Source organism: Rhinoraja longicauda, chromosome 8 (genome assembly GCF_053455715.1).
Source record: "Rhinoraja longicauda isolate Sanriku21f chromosome 8, sRhiLon1.1, whole genome shotgun sequence".
Taxonomy (NCBI): domain Eukaryota; kingdom Metazoa; phylum Chordata; class Chondrichthyes; order Rajiformes; family Arhynchobatidae; genus Rhinoraja; species Rhinoraja longicauda.
The window spans coordinates 31,858,513-31,872,249 of NC_135960.1; the positions used below are offsets into that span (position 1 = coordinate 31,858,513).

The 13,737-nt window shown below is 40.3% G+C and overlaps 1 protein-coding gene across 5 annotated transcripts in view; it reads left to right on the forward strand.

Annotated features, from left to right (window-relative positions):
• raph1a (Ras association (RalGDS/AF-6) and pleckstrin homology domains 1a) overlaps positions 1-13,737 on the forward strand; it is a 145,482-nt gene that overhangs the window by 60,599 nt on the left and 71,146 nt on the right. For all 5 annotated transcript variants that reach the window (XM_078403546.1, XM_078403547.1, XM_078403545.1 and 2 more), the window contains exons 2-4: positions 1,750-1,869; positions 3,928-4,030; positions 7,825-8,375. In XM_078403546.1, coding sequence (XP_078259672.1) covers positions 1,750-1,869; positions 3,928-4,030; positions 7,825-8,375 — 774 coding nt within the window. The remainder of the gene's footprint in view (positions 1-1,749; positions 1,870-3,927; positions 4,031-7,824; positions 8,376-13,737) is intronic.

Sequence of the window (13,737 nt, forward strand, 5' to 3'; positions counted from 1 at the left end):
GAGATGGTTCACGGTCAGGATTGAGGCAAAAGTGGTAATGGGTGAGGTAAATGTGAGAATGACAATAGCTTTCTTCACGGTTACTGTTGAGTCCTATCTGTTTATAGCAACTTTGATTTGCAAAGTGGAATTGTTGTTCACCTGGTTGGTTAACTTTGTTTTTTAATACACAGCTGCCAAATAGATTCAGCATTTTCTGCTTTGTTTCAGAATTTTGGTATCTTCAATATTTTACTTTTGAAAGTGTTAGAATATTTTGTTGAAATCTACAAGTAAGTTTGTGAAAGAAAAATCCATTGAAATGTGGTCTGATCTATGCCAGTACGCTCTGGGGGTTTTGCAAATGTACTGATCTTGCAGCTTCTGAACTTGTTTAACACTATGCTGAGGTAATTATAAGGTCCAGCCGTGTACGTTTCTACACCTGTACCATGGGCAACAGATGTTTTTTGTGCTGATGACTCTTGACCTCATTATTTTACTCCCTTTGCCACTGTCAGATTGTACTTTATGAATATAATAAACTGAGGGTTAAGGTCGTCAATTATTTTCTTCGAGTCCAATGTTGCTCAGTAATTGCAGGACATTTTTGATTTATTTGTAAAATTTTAGAATGGATTAGAAAAACTAGTGAAAGCAGACCACATTTGAGGCAAGCCAGGCAGCTGTCTACTCAACGTGAACAATTTGGAATGTTTGATGGAAGACTCCAACTGCAGCACACAAAGCAGTCACATTTGTTGCAGTAAAGGTTCAACCTAACTGTGATGATAACATAATAGAGACTGTTAAATTAGACATAACAATAGATTGTGATTAATTTTGGAATGCAATGTAGTAACAGGCAAATTTGAAATCTCAGTCCCATGAAAAAAAGAACCTTTTGTCAACTTTGTTTAAAAATTTGGGAATAGAAGCATACATTTTATGAGCTTCAGCTGTTGCATTGGTTGTGCCTCAAATGTCGGCCGCTTATTATTAGAAACACCCTTTTTTGGGGGGAGTAGCAGCAGAAGATAGTTATTGCTGCAAAGATAGCATTCAACAGTAACAATAAGACCAGGGGATGTCAGGATTGTGTGATTGGCCTAAGTTGAATTATTTTATCTGACCTGGGAAGAAAGAGATATAAAAGCAAAATAGAACTTGGGATGAAAAACTAATTTCTCAGAAGATAAATTAGAAATACTTGGGCAAAAGCATTATCTTCGGAAAGAAAATCAGTGTGAGCGCTTTAGGTCGATGATTTATTAATTCCTCCACTGACATCACTTAAAAAATGTATCTGATTATCATCAAATTGCTGCTTTTGGAGAGTTCTTTTGCACGTTGATTACTGCATTTCTGTATTCTGTATATAAAGCTCTATCGTATCGTATCGTACCATACTAGCTATCCACTCCATCAGTCTAAAGAGTCGTAGCCCAAAAGATTGTCTGTCCATTTTCCTCACAGATTGTGGCTGACACGTTGACTTCTACCAGCAGTTTGTTTTATACGAGGGTTTTTAATTATTTAATGTTGGAGTGTAATGCTGTCACTGATTAACATTTGAGAAGCAGCACAGGTAGGAGCATTCCTACCCTCTGCAACTTTGGGAATAGCGCTCGTGGGGAAAGGATTTTTTATGTAACCTTGGAATGCAGATTTGCAGTTTGTAATGCAAGGAGTTTAAGATGTATTCCTAAAATAGTGTATTAAATTGCATTGACCAAGTGCTAATGATGCGATTTTTTTTCTCCGCTGCAGATGGAACAAACCTCCGATGAAGATGTGGACCATGCAGCAGAGGAAGACAGTGACAAAGAGGACCAGGACTTGGACAAGATGTTTGGTGCATGGCTCGGTGAACTTGATAAGCTCACTCAGGTAACTATAGTATGTAGGTGAGGTTACGGTCTGTGTGAGAGTTTTATTACTCTTAGATGGCTGACCCTATTATGATATCCTTCCTAGGCACTGCCATAAAACTCCCTGATCAGCTGTGCAACACCCTTTCCCCTTTTGCACCCCTATCATGCCTGAATCCTCCGTACCCTGGAAAATTAAGCAGTCCTTCTCTCAACCACGTTTCTGTGATTGCAACAATATCACAATCCCTTGTGTTGACCCACCTTCTTGCTACTGTCTTCTTCCAACTGGATGTACCAATTCTATTTTCTACCTTGTCATCACTCATCTTTCTTGTTGAATCTTCCTGTGTCAAAGCCTCTGTACAAGTGGCAGAGGTTATGGGGTGAAGACGGGAGAATGAGGTTCGGAGGAAGAGATAGATCAGCCATGATTGAATGGCAGAGTAGACTTGATGGGCCAAGTAGCCTAATTCTCATAAGGTCATAAGGAATTCTACTATTCTTTATGACCTAATGACTTCAGCACCTCACCCCAACCCTTTCTTAGTCACTCTTGTTATCGCTTGCCTCCCCTTTATATGTTGTGCCTGCCTGAAGAAAAAAATCACTTAGTCTTACCTTGCACAACCTTTTTAAACTCCAAGCTTCTGAAGTGAAAAATTAGTCATAATCTTATTGAATGGCAACATGGGTACCCAAAGCCAAGTTGCCTACTGCTTTTGTTTTTACATTCTCTATTGAAAGTACTTGTATCAGGTTTCTTTTCCCCTATGTTAATGGGTCGCACAAATTTGGTTAAATTCTAGATATAGATATTTAAGACTCTAGCAGTTCTGTCTTTATTATTAGAAACAGTTGTTTATTGGCTTCCCTAACTTAATCAACAACACAAATTTTAATATGTAAAAAAGTTTTAGAATATGATTCCTCAGTCTGTACTAATTGCAGCAACACTGATTTGGAGAGAGAAATATAAGCTGGAGAATTTGTTGCTGATCTCTATTCGGGGAACATGAAATATCCCAAACTAGATGTTCTGGTTGATAATCAGCATTTAAGATTTGGTCTTCAAATGTGCTGCTAATGCTCATCAGTTACATTCAGTGCAATTTTATTTACAAACTAGACCAAGTGGACCAGTTGGGCCCAAACCTCTCCTGCATTGGTGCAGCACTCTCTCCTACCCCCTTCCTCCCCTCCCCCTCCACCCCTCCCTCCCCTCCCCCTCTCCCCACTTCCCCTTCCCCCTCTCCATCCCCCTCAACCCCCCTTATCCACCTTCCTCCCCTCTCCCTCCCTCCCTAGGAGATAGATTTAAACTATTAAATGTGAATAACTTTAAAAATATAACACCGATTTCAATAAAACTACTTACTTTACCATTAAAGCGATGACGGTGAGTAAGGTGGGCCTAAAATTGTCAAGCTATGGTGGAGAGGTACCCTGAACCAACATCTCAAAACGGGGGAAGAGATGAACGCGGCGGCAGAAAAGCGGGCATGCAGAAAGGAGCGCAGCAACTTCAACAGACCAGAGTCTGCACACAAATGTGACCTTTGCGACAGAGACTGTCACTCTCGCATTGGTCTCTTCAGCCACAAGCGACGCTGCTCTAGCCGAGGTGTGGAGCAAGCAGCCAACTAGGATGCATCACCCATGGTCAGCCATGACCGAGGGGGCCTAAGAAGATAAGAAGAGGTCATAATGTTTTGGATGATCGGTGTATATATATGCGGCATATATACATATATATACACACACACACACGCGCACACACGCGCACACACACGCACACACACGCACACACACGCGGCATATGTGTATATATATATATATATGGCACATGTATATATATATACATGCGGCATATGTATGTATGTATTTGTGTGCGTGTATATATGCGTGTGCAGATACAGATGAACATTTCACAAACCACAAAGAATCAATCCATGTTGTGATTCTTTGGAAATGATTTGTAAAGGCTAATCTTTACATAGCACTGCCAAATCCTTTCCGAATCATTTCCAATACCTGCTAAAGTTGAATATAACATTTCCTTTCTCTCTCTAATCAGAGTCTGGACACAGGGAAACCCGAAGAACTAAAGAGATCCCCACTTCGTCAGGAAACCAACCTAGCAAACTTCTCCTATCGTTTCTCGATGTACAATCTGAATGGTGAGGATTTGGGGTTTGGGGAGGGGAGCAATTCAGAATGGAATTAGTTTGGTAGTCTTGAAATCCATATTTGGTATGTGCTTCACTGGATTATATTATGCTTTGATTGAATTTATTTGAATATTCCTGTCTGAGTTCAAACAATACATAAATATTATGGTATGATGACTGAATGTACATTTCAACTTAACAGAATATTTTTTCACTGATTTCTGGCTATCCAGAGTTTTGTTCATGGCAGTGATATTGCTGCCACTTTCACGCATCGAGAACGGTCAACTGGAAAATGTTGATTGTGTTGTTTCACATTCCGTTGCTAGAGTTTGAATGGGCATATGTATTATACAGCCATTATTTTTTGTAATAAGCATAATACCAGGTAGCTTATTGTCTTGTTTCTGATATAAGTTTCTCATAACTAAATCACAGAAAGTTGATATCTGCTCTGTAGCCGATCTGTCAAATAATACTGAGAACTTTGTTAATTTTCCACAGTCCTGGGCTAGGGAAAGAAAATTGGGATAAATCTGAATCAATTATTGGATTCCAAATGAGTACAAGGAATGGATCAAGTAACATAAAAAGACATAAAGTGATGGAGCAAGTCAGGAAGCATCCTTGGAGAATCATGTAGAACATGATTCCTAAAGTTTTCTCCGTCTTCTATTTTCATTTACAGGATATACATATAACTATTACACAACCAAGACCGCATAATGCCTTTTGTCTATTTGGAAATAGATTTTGCTGGCAACATCTTGACCACACCCCATTTTACTTCTGCTTCCAATATATGTCCTACAACTACTTTTCAATTTCTTCATTGCCTTTCCTGGACTTTCATCAATTTATTCCCTCCCCTCATCTCACTCCTCTTCGATACGTGCCCCATGCTTTTATTGGACTGTGTTCAGAGCTGCCTTACATGGTGTCAGACGTCATATACATGTAACACAGTTTGACTTGGTTGATTCCATTAATATTGAGAAATTAACGTAGACTTGCTTTATGTGTGATTACATCTTCACTTTGAATAATGTCATCCAGTTAGAGTCATAGAGTCCTACAACATGCATACAGGCCCTTTGGCCCAACTTGCACACGCTGACCAAGATTCCCCATCTAAACTAGCCTGACCTGCCTGCTTTTGGCCCAAATCCTCATCCACCTCCTCCGGCAGCTTGTTCCATACACCCACCACCCTTTGTGTGAAGAAAATTGTTACCCCTCTGGTTCCCATTAAATATTTTCTCCCCTCACCTTAAACCTATGTCCTCTGGTTCTTGATTCCCCTATTCTAGGCAAAACACTGCGATTTATTCCTGTCATGATTTTGTACACCTCGAAAAGATCACCCCTCATCCTCCTGCTCTCCAAGGAATAAAGTTCTAGCCTGCTCAATCTCCCCCTGTAGCTCAGTCCCTCAAGTCCTGGCAACATCCTGGTAAATCTTATCTGAACCCTTTCATAAGTGATTGGTGCAGAATTAAGCCATTTGGCCCATCAAGTCTACTCCGCCATTCAATCATTCAACACTCTTAACCCCATTTTTCTGCCTTCCTTTAACCCCTGACACCTGTACTAATCAAGAATCTATCTCTGCCATTGATTTTGGCCTCCACAGCCTTCTGTGGCAAAGAATTCCACAGATTCGCCACCCTCTGACTGAAGAAATTCCTCCTCATCTCCTTCCTAAAGGAACATCCTTTAATTCTGAGGCTATGACCTCTGGTCCTTTACTCTCCCACCAGTGGAAACATCCTCTCTACATCCACTCAATCCAGGCCTTTCACTATTCGGTTAGTTTCAATGAGGTTACCCCTTATCCTTCTAAACTCCAGCGAGTTGCCGTCACCCGCGCATCATATGTTAACCTATTCATTCGTGGGATCATTCTCAAACCTCCTCTGGACCCTCTCCAGCGCCAGCACATCCTTCCTCAGATATGGGGCCCAAACCTGCTCACAATGCTCCAAACGCGGTCTAACTTCTTTCTCTGTATCTTCACTTCATCTGCCTTATAGAGCCTCGACAGTACATCCCTGTTTTTGTATTCTAGTCCTCTGAGTGCTAGTTTTCAAGCTCGACAACATCTTTCCTATAACATGGTGCCCAGAACTGAACACAATACTCGAAATGTGGCCTCACCAATATCTTGTATAACTGTAACATGATCTCCCAATTTCTTCACTTAATACTCTGACTGATGAAAGCCAATGTGCCAAAAGCCACCTTGACCACCCTTGTCACATCTTTGACACCACTTTCAAGTTGTCCCACATTTCTTTGCAACACCTACCGTATGTTTTATTCAAACAGTCATTGTGGTTTAGTGGCCAGCCTTGATCGACTGTCCATAAATCCAAGGTTTTCAAATTGGAACAAAATGGTGTTTGTTATTAGTTTTAGCTACACTGCATATAACATTTTGGACATTGCATTTATTTGCCAGATATTGGCCAATATTTTTTCCTCAGACAACATTCATCAAGCAGATAATCTGGTATTATTATTATTATTATTTTTATTTTATTACTTTGCTGTTTGTGGGCAACAGTGATCATGTTTCAGAAATAAAGACAAACGTTGCTGCAAAATACTTTGTCGATGAGACAGTTTGTGCAGGGAGAGCAACAAATGATTGTGGTGGGGGATAGGTGGTCATATAGTCTGACTCCTTTCTCTGTATCTTCACAATTCATTGGCCTGTAGCATTACCACTTTTTCTCCCCATGGATGCTGCCCGATCCTGCTCCATATTTAAGCAGCTTAGGATTTTATTTCAATATCCAAAATATTTAAGAAGGACTATTGTATGTCGCACGCTGGGGGGCTCTGAAAGATACGATACAAATACATGTTTATACTCTTTTAAATATTAGTTGGAATAGTAAAGCCCGTTTCTGTGGTGTCTGAGATAAACTAAATTCCTATCTGGTGATTCAATCATGCATTCCAGTTTACCCCCTTGTCTTCTCAAAGCATTTGTTTCTTCTTGCGACATTGTTCCAGATAGCTAATTAGTGACCTCTGCTGAAAACTGTTTATGTGTATCTAATGCAAATATATGATAGGGTTTGTTTGTCATGGTTTCTTGCTTTTGAACTTTAGTCTCAGTTCTCATTTTGAGCCACAGTCTGAGAAAATTGATACGTATCTAATCTGCTAAAACTGGCCAAATGACTGAAAAATGTTTCCACTGGGCAAAACGCAAAAATTCAAATTTTTGAGCCAAAGCTTTGAGGTTGATGGATGATTCCCTACACAGCTTCACACACCTCCGGCTGTTAAACATGTGTTCACTCAATTACTACTATACTACCTGTCGTATGGTGATTGTTACTGGGTGGGGTAAGCAACCATTGCTATTCTACCTACATTCACATATTGGTACAATCTTCCTTGCTCCCGGTTATTTATTTTCTACTTATTCCATGTGAGATAAAAGGCTACATTATAATTCTGGAATGTCGTCCTTCTGTACCCACCATTTTCTCTCTCTCCCTACATCCACCCTTTATCAGAGTCTTGGCCTTTAACCCGTGTCCTGGTTAATTCCGTACTTATTGCAGATCCCTTGAAAGTTGCTAAGTTAGAGGACTATATATCAAAGAGCAGCATCTCTTTCTTGGACGCAATATGGTCACTCCAGATAGTACTTCAGTCCAATTCGGATACAAAATTTCCATCCCTGCTGATCAGCGCCAGGAGTCGACATCATTTCTGATGATCATTGGGATGCATGGAGACTTATTTTTTCTTTGTTTCATTTTTATCTGCTGTGTCTCTTTCAGAGGCTCTGAGCCAAGGAGATGGAGTGGATCTGGATGCACTCATGGCAGATCTCTGCTCTATGGAACAGGAACTCAGCAGTATCAGTAAGGAACCTTCCAGAAAAGACAGTGTTGTGAAAAAGTCTCACAAGGATGTGGTACCTGGTAAGATGCACAGCAAAGAAACCAAATCAGTTCAGAAGCAGTCCATCAATCAAACAACTTTGAAGCAGGGAGGTCTGAAAGGATCTGCAGCCAGAAGTCCAAAATCTTTGCATTCCAACTTTTCCCTGGATGATATCACTACCCAACTAGAACAAGCCTCCCTCAGTATGGATGAAGCAGCACGGCAGACTAGCACCATGACACATGAAATAAAGCCGACAGTGACCATTCAGCATAGGCGAACAGGATCAGCTGGAACTGTCAGTGACGCAGATATCCGCTCAACTAGTACTTCATCTCGATCCAGTATAACTTCTGCTACGTCAAGCCAGGATTCCTTGGACACTGATAAGGTTACTCGACCGCAGGATCTCGATTTGAACCAGCAGGGTCAAACCACGACAGAGGTATTCATGAGATAATTACTTCTACATAGTTTCTCATGCCTTTCTGTTACGTGCACGTTGTAAATGTAACACAACTGGAGAACTAAATTACATTCGAAAGAAGAGCAAGTTGAGAGTTCAGACAGTCTGCTACCCTTGACATTAAGTGTGTGCAGTTAACGAGAATTTTATTTTTCTTGCAGATTAGGCAAGAAATATTCTGTTTGAATACTCAACCTGCTGGTCTATAGTAAATGGAATTAAGTCACAGATATGGGAGGTTTGAAACTTGGATTTGGACATGTATCAGAAGCTCAGTATGTATCATGAAGATACAATGTTTTGAGTCTGGAGATAGCATATTTCTTAACAAATTTAACTTTGTATCAACTTGGTTTGTCATGCCTTGGTGCATCTGTGCCAAACAAAAAAATGTCTGGTTAATTTGTCAGTCTTTGCTGACTGATCTCTGCCTAAATAAATGAATGCATAACTGCATCATTAATGGGGAGAAATCAGTCACAGCTTCCACTCCTGATCGTGATGCACTGGAGACAGATCAGGATCAGGATCATGAAGGATTATCAATCATTCTCTTCTCTATTCTAATTCACTTTCTATTTACTTTAAGTCTGTGTGTTCTGACTATTTACCTGTCTGCAACTGGAAGCAATATATGAGCAACTTTTATTAAATGTCTCCTTAAACTTATCTATTCCAAAGAGAATAAACCCAGTTTCTCTGGCCTTTCCAAGCTTTTCATTCCTGGTATTAAATATACCCTGCAATGCCTTTGCTAACCTTCATAAAGTATGACACCCAAGAATGAAGTTCAGCCGTAAACAGGCAAATGATTTACAAAGAAACATATCTGCAGGTAGCAAGACATGGACAATATGTAAGCAAAAGCCAGTGTCAGGCAGTGACCATCTCTAACAGTGAAGAGTTTAGCCGCTACTCCCTCCTCCTCCTCACCTGAGATATTCAGTAGAATTACCACTGTCAAGCACCACCTCCCCCTCCTCCATTAACATCCTAAAAAGATAATCAATTACAGGAGCGCAATTGGCTCAATAAAATAAATAATGTGCTCATGAGACCAGGTCAGTAGCTGGATGTTCTTTGGCAATAATTCTCTCTTGATGAATCATGTTTCCACCATCAGACACAAGTCAGAAGTGTGGTGGAATGCACACATTTACCTTGGTGAATATAACTCCAAGAATACTCAAGAAGTTGGAGATCGTACAAGTCAAAGCAGCCCACTGGATTAGCATACCATCTACCACTTCAGACATTTATTTTCTCCAACACGAGCAACCGGTTAGCATGGACTATGCACAAAATGTATTTGCCAAGTATTCCTCAACAGTTTCTCAAACCCTTAATTTCTGCTCCCTGGTACATTAAAATCAGGGCACATGTAAATGTATTGTCATTCCTTTATTGCCCATAGATCATAACTGCCTCCCAATACCATCAGAGGAATACTTTCATCACACAAAATGCAGATGTGCAAGAAGACAGTTCACTAAGCACTTTCCTCATGGGAAATTAGAAATTGGTAAACATTTCGATCTTACCAACAATGTCTACATCCTGAGGTAGAAACAAGGAGGAGAAAGGTCTCGACCCGAAACATCATCTATCCATGTTCTCCAGAGATGCTGCCAGATCTGCTAAGTTACTCCAGCACTTTTTGTCCTTTTCCACATTGAGGTTTAAAAAAAAAAAGCCACTGCTTTCCTCACGGTTTTCTAAATTCTGTGTTATATCATCTGAATACATTGGAAAAACATCCTGCATTCACAAAACCTATATCAAAAAGTACACTGATTCCATCAGTGAACCCTGAGGGCCCCTAATGTTCACTTCACTCAGCTTTAAAAACATGCAGTCACCATCACTTTCTGCTTTCTATCTCGTAGCCAATTTGAAGTATACACAACATTGCACTTTTAATTTCATGGACTCCAGATTTGCTTCAAGCTAGTTTCTGGTAACCCACATAACCTTGTCATCAAGTAACTAAACTAATCAGTGCCACAACTTATTGTTCAGATTTTGGGTGGGGGGTCAAACATTTCAGCTCTCCATATCCAAGGAAAACAATACCCTTGGGGGTGTAAAATTTGAACATCTGGACAGTCAATATGAAAATATATAAACATGGACCAAGCATCACTGCACCATTACTTCCTGTTGCAAGTACATGTGAGTCTGCTCTCATGATCTGTTTTCTTTGAGCTGCATCCAAGAGACACGGCACTGGAGGTCTGCATTCCACGGAGTTTAGAAGAATCAGGAGTGACCTTATTTTAAACATAAGATCCTAAGGGTGCTTGACAGAATAGATGTTGAGATGTTTTCACTTGTGGGAGAATCACGACAAGGGGACATAGATACAAAATATGGGGACTGTAATTTACAACTGAGATGCAGAAAAATATCTTCTCTCAGAAGTTAATAACTCTCAAGAATTGACAATAATAATAATAATAATAATAATAATACATTTTATTTATATAGCGCTTTTCATATACTCAAAGACGCTTTACAGAGATTTTGAGAACATAGGGAAATTAATAAATAGATAAATAAGTAAATAAATAAATGAACAGAGAAAGGAGACAGTAGGTGAGGTGACCTTCAGTGGTTGAAGGCAGTACTGAACAGGTGAGATTTCAGCGATGTTTTGAATGTGGTGAGTGTGGGGGAGGGAGTCTCTAACGGTTTGGGGTAGTGAGTTCCATAGGGTGGGAGCAGCGATGGAGAAAGCCCTGTCCCCCCAGGATCTGAGTTTAGTCCGGATGTGGGGGGATAGGAGATTGGCAGCGGCAGAGCGGAGGGTGCAGGTGGGAGTGTGCCTGTGGAGGAGGTCGGTCAGGTAGGATGGGGCCAGGTTATGGAGGGCTTTGTAGGTTATGAGGAGGATTTTGTACTGGATTCTCTGGGGGATGGGGAGCCAGTGGAGTTTATAAAGGACGGGGGTGATATGGTCACGGATCGAGGTGTGTGTGAGTAGACGGGCAGCGGAGTTTTGAATGTATTGAAGTTTATTGATGATTTTTGAGGGTGCGCCATAGAGGAGGCTGTTGCAGTAGTCCAGACGGGAGGTGATGAAGGCGTGGATGAGGGTTCTGATCATTCAACCCTGATGAAGGCCAGATCATTTGATATATTTAAGGTGGAGGTAGATAAATATTGGCAAGATTGAGGAATTGAGGAATTTCTGGAGAACTGGCACCAAAGAGGAAATGAAGCCAGCACAGATTGGCTATAATCATGTTGAATGGTGGTGTAGGGTTGAGGGGCCTGGTGACTGACCTCTTGCTGCTCCCATTTTCTTATGTTTTCTCCTGGGAGTACCAGTGGAAAGTCTTAATAACGTTTTTTACTTGCATTCTACACATATAATATAGCAAATCATGTGACATTGAAAAAAATCCTATGTTAATACTTACTTGCTGGCACCTTGGTGGTGATTTGTGAACTTGATTCTCTGCAGAGCAACAAAATTGAAATGAGATATTGAGAGGTTCTGTCATCTCACTGGTAGACTCCATAAACATCACAATTGAAAGTGCTGTTAATTGGAGTGGTAATTTTGAGATGCAGAATATAGTTGTATCAAATTCTACCTGTGCAAATCCAAAGCAATTTTTAGATGCAGAATATAGCGGTATCAAATACAACCTGGGCAAGTCTATTGTGGTCATTATGACCCATCCCCTGATGGGAGTCTTGAATGACACGTGATATATGATGTGTGATAATTTAATTGAATACTCGTATCCTTATTTAATATGACTGACTTTTTTAAAGATACTAAGTTGATTTTTGAAGTACATGTTGTGCAGAACAACAGACATTATTATGTTTATCCTATCATCTTGTTGGGCCTTTATTAGCGAGGTGAACAGTATTCTAAATCGTCCTATCTCTTCATTCATTATCTTGCCCTTTCTACTTGAGTAATCCAGACAATGGAAAATTAAATTCTATCAAGGGAATTTGAGAAATTAGTTTATACATTTAAAAAAATCTAAAAATTAATAAACTTGGAAAGTAGCTATCAAGTTATTAACTGGACACAAAACTGCTAAATTGCCACCCTGAGGAAGAAGAATGTTTACCTCCTTCAGCTAGATGTTTCTTGTACCAACTTGACTGAGCTTTAAACCCACTGAAATAATATCACAAGCTGCTCAGTTAAATCAACCTCCAGAGCAATGGTTAAAGAAGGCAGTCAATCACCATTCCTGACTAATGAGCTGGACTGTCAACACAGGTCCTGAATATAAAATTTAATAAAAGTTAGTGAAGTCTCTCCATTCGAATTCTACCAATGTACTGCTCTGTGAGAATGTTGGCAATATGGAGTGAAACCTGCTGATGTTGGATTTAAATAAAAATGCTGCCTCAATGATGGAGCAGAGAAAGTAGGCTGTTTTCCTTGGAACAAAATGTGACACCAGACCATCGTTTCCCTCTCCATTTTCTATCTTCACCCAGCCCCCCTCATTCCATTTGCCACCACACCGGCATAGCACATTGATACTATCACAAAAAAATGCTTATCAATGCCTCTACTTCCTCTGAAGATTGAGATTTAGCATGTTGCTGAAAACTCTATCAAACTTCTGCAGATGTTTGGTAGAGAGCATACTGACCGGTTGCGTCATATCCTGCTTCGGTAATTCGAACATCCAAGAATGAAGAAGGCTGCAGATGGTGGTGGCCATTGGCTTTATCCATCACGGTTATTGGCTTCCTCACCATTGAAGGAATTTACAGGAAGCACAGCCTCAAGAAGGCTGCTAATATCATCAAAGTCCCACACCAACATGGCCATGCTCTGACTTTGCTGCAATCATCAGGAAGAAGATAGAGGAGCCTGAGAATTGTAACTTTCAGGTTTAAGAACAGCTTTTTCCATCAACCACACTGTTCAACCCTAACCACAACCCAACCTCACCAACGGACAGCTATGGATTTTGTATAGGTTGCATTACATATTTCAGTTTGCACTATAAATGTCTGGCTACCTAGTAATAATGATATTTATAGTATTATTGATGATTGCATATTTATTAGTTGTGTTACTGTGTGCAAAGCTGTAGCAAGTAATAACTTAATTGTTCCTGCCCTGTGCATAATTCAATTAAACACTCGACTTTCTTTCCCTGTGTGTTTGGCCACCCCTTCCCACTTTCGTCGCCAAGATGGCAGGGCTACGATTTGAGGAAAAACTGGGCCGACTTGTCATGTTTTCCATCGGGTAATGAAGGATGCAAGGCGATCTCACTGAAATGCACAAAATTCTTATTGGGGGGCTTGATGGTCTGGAGGCAGGTAGGATGTTTCCCTGGACTGGATCTGC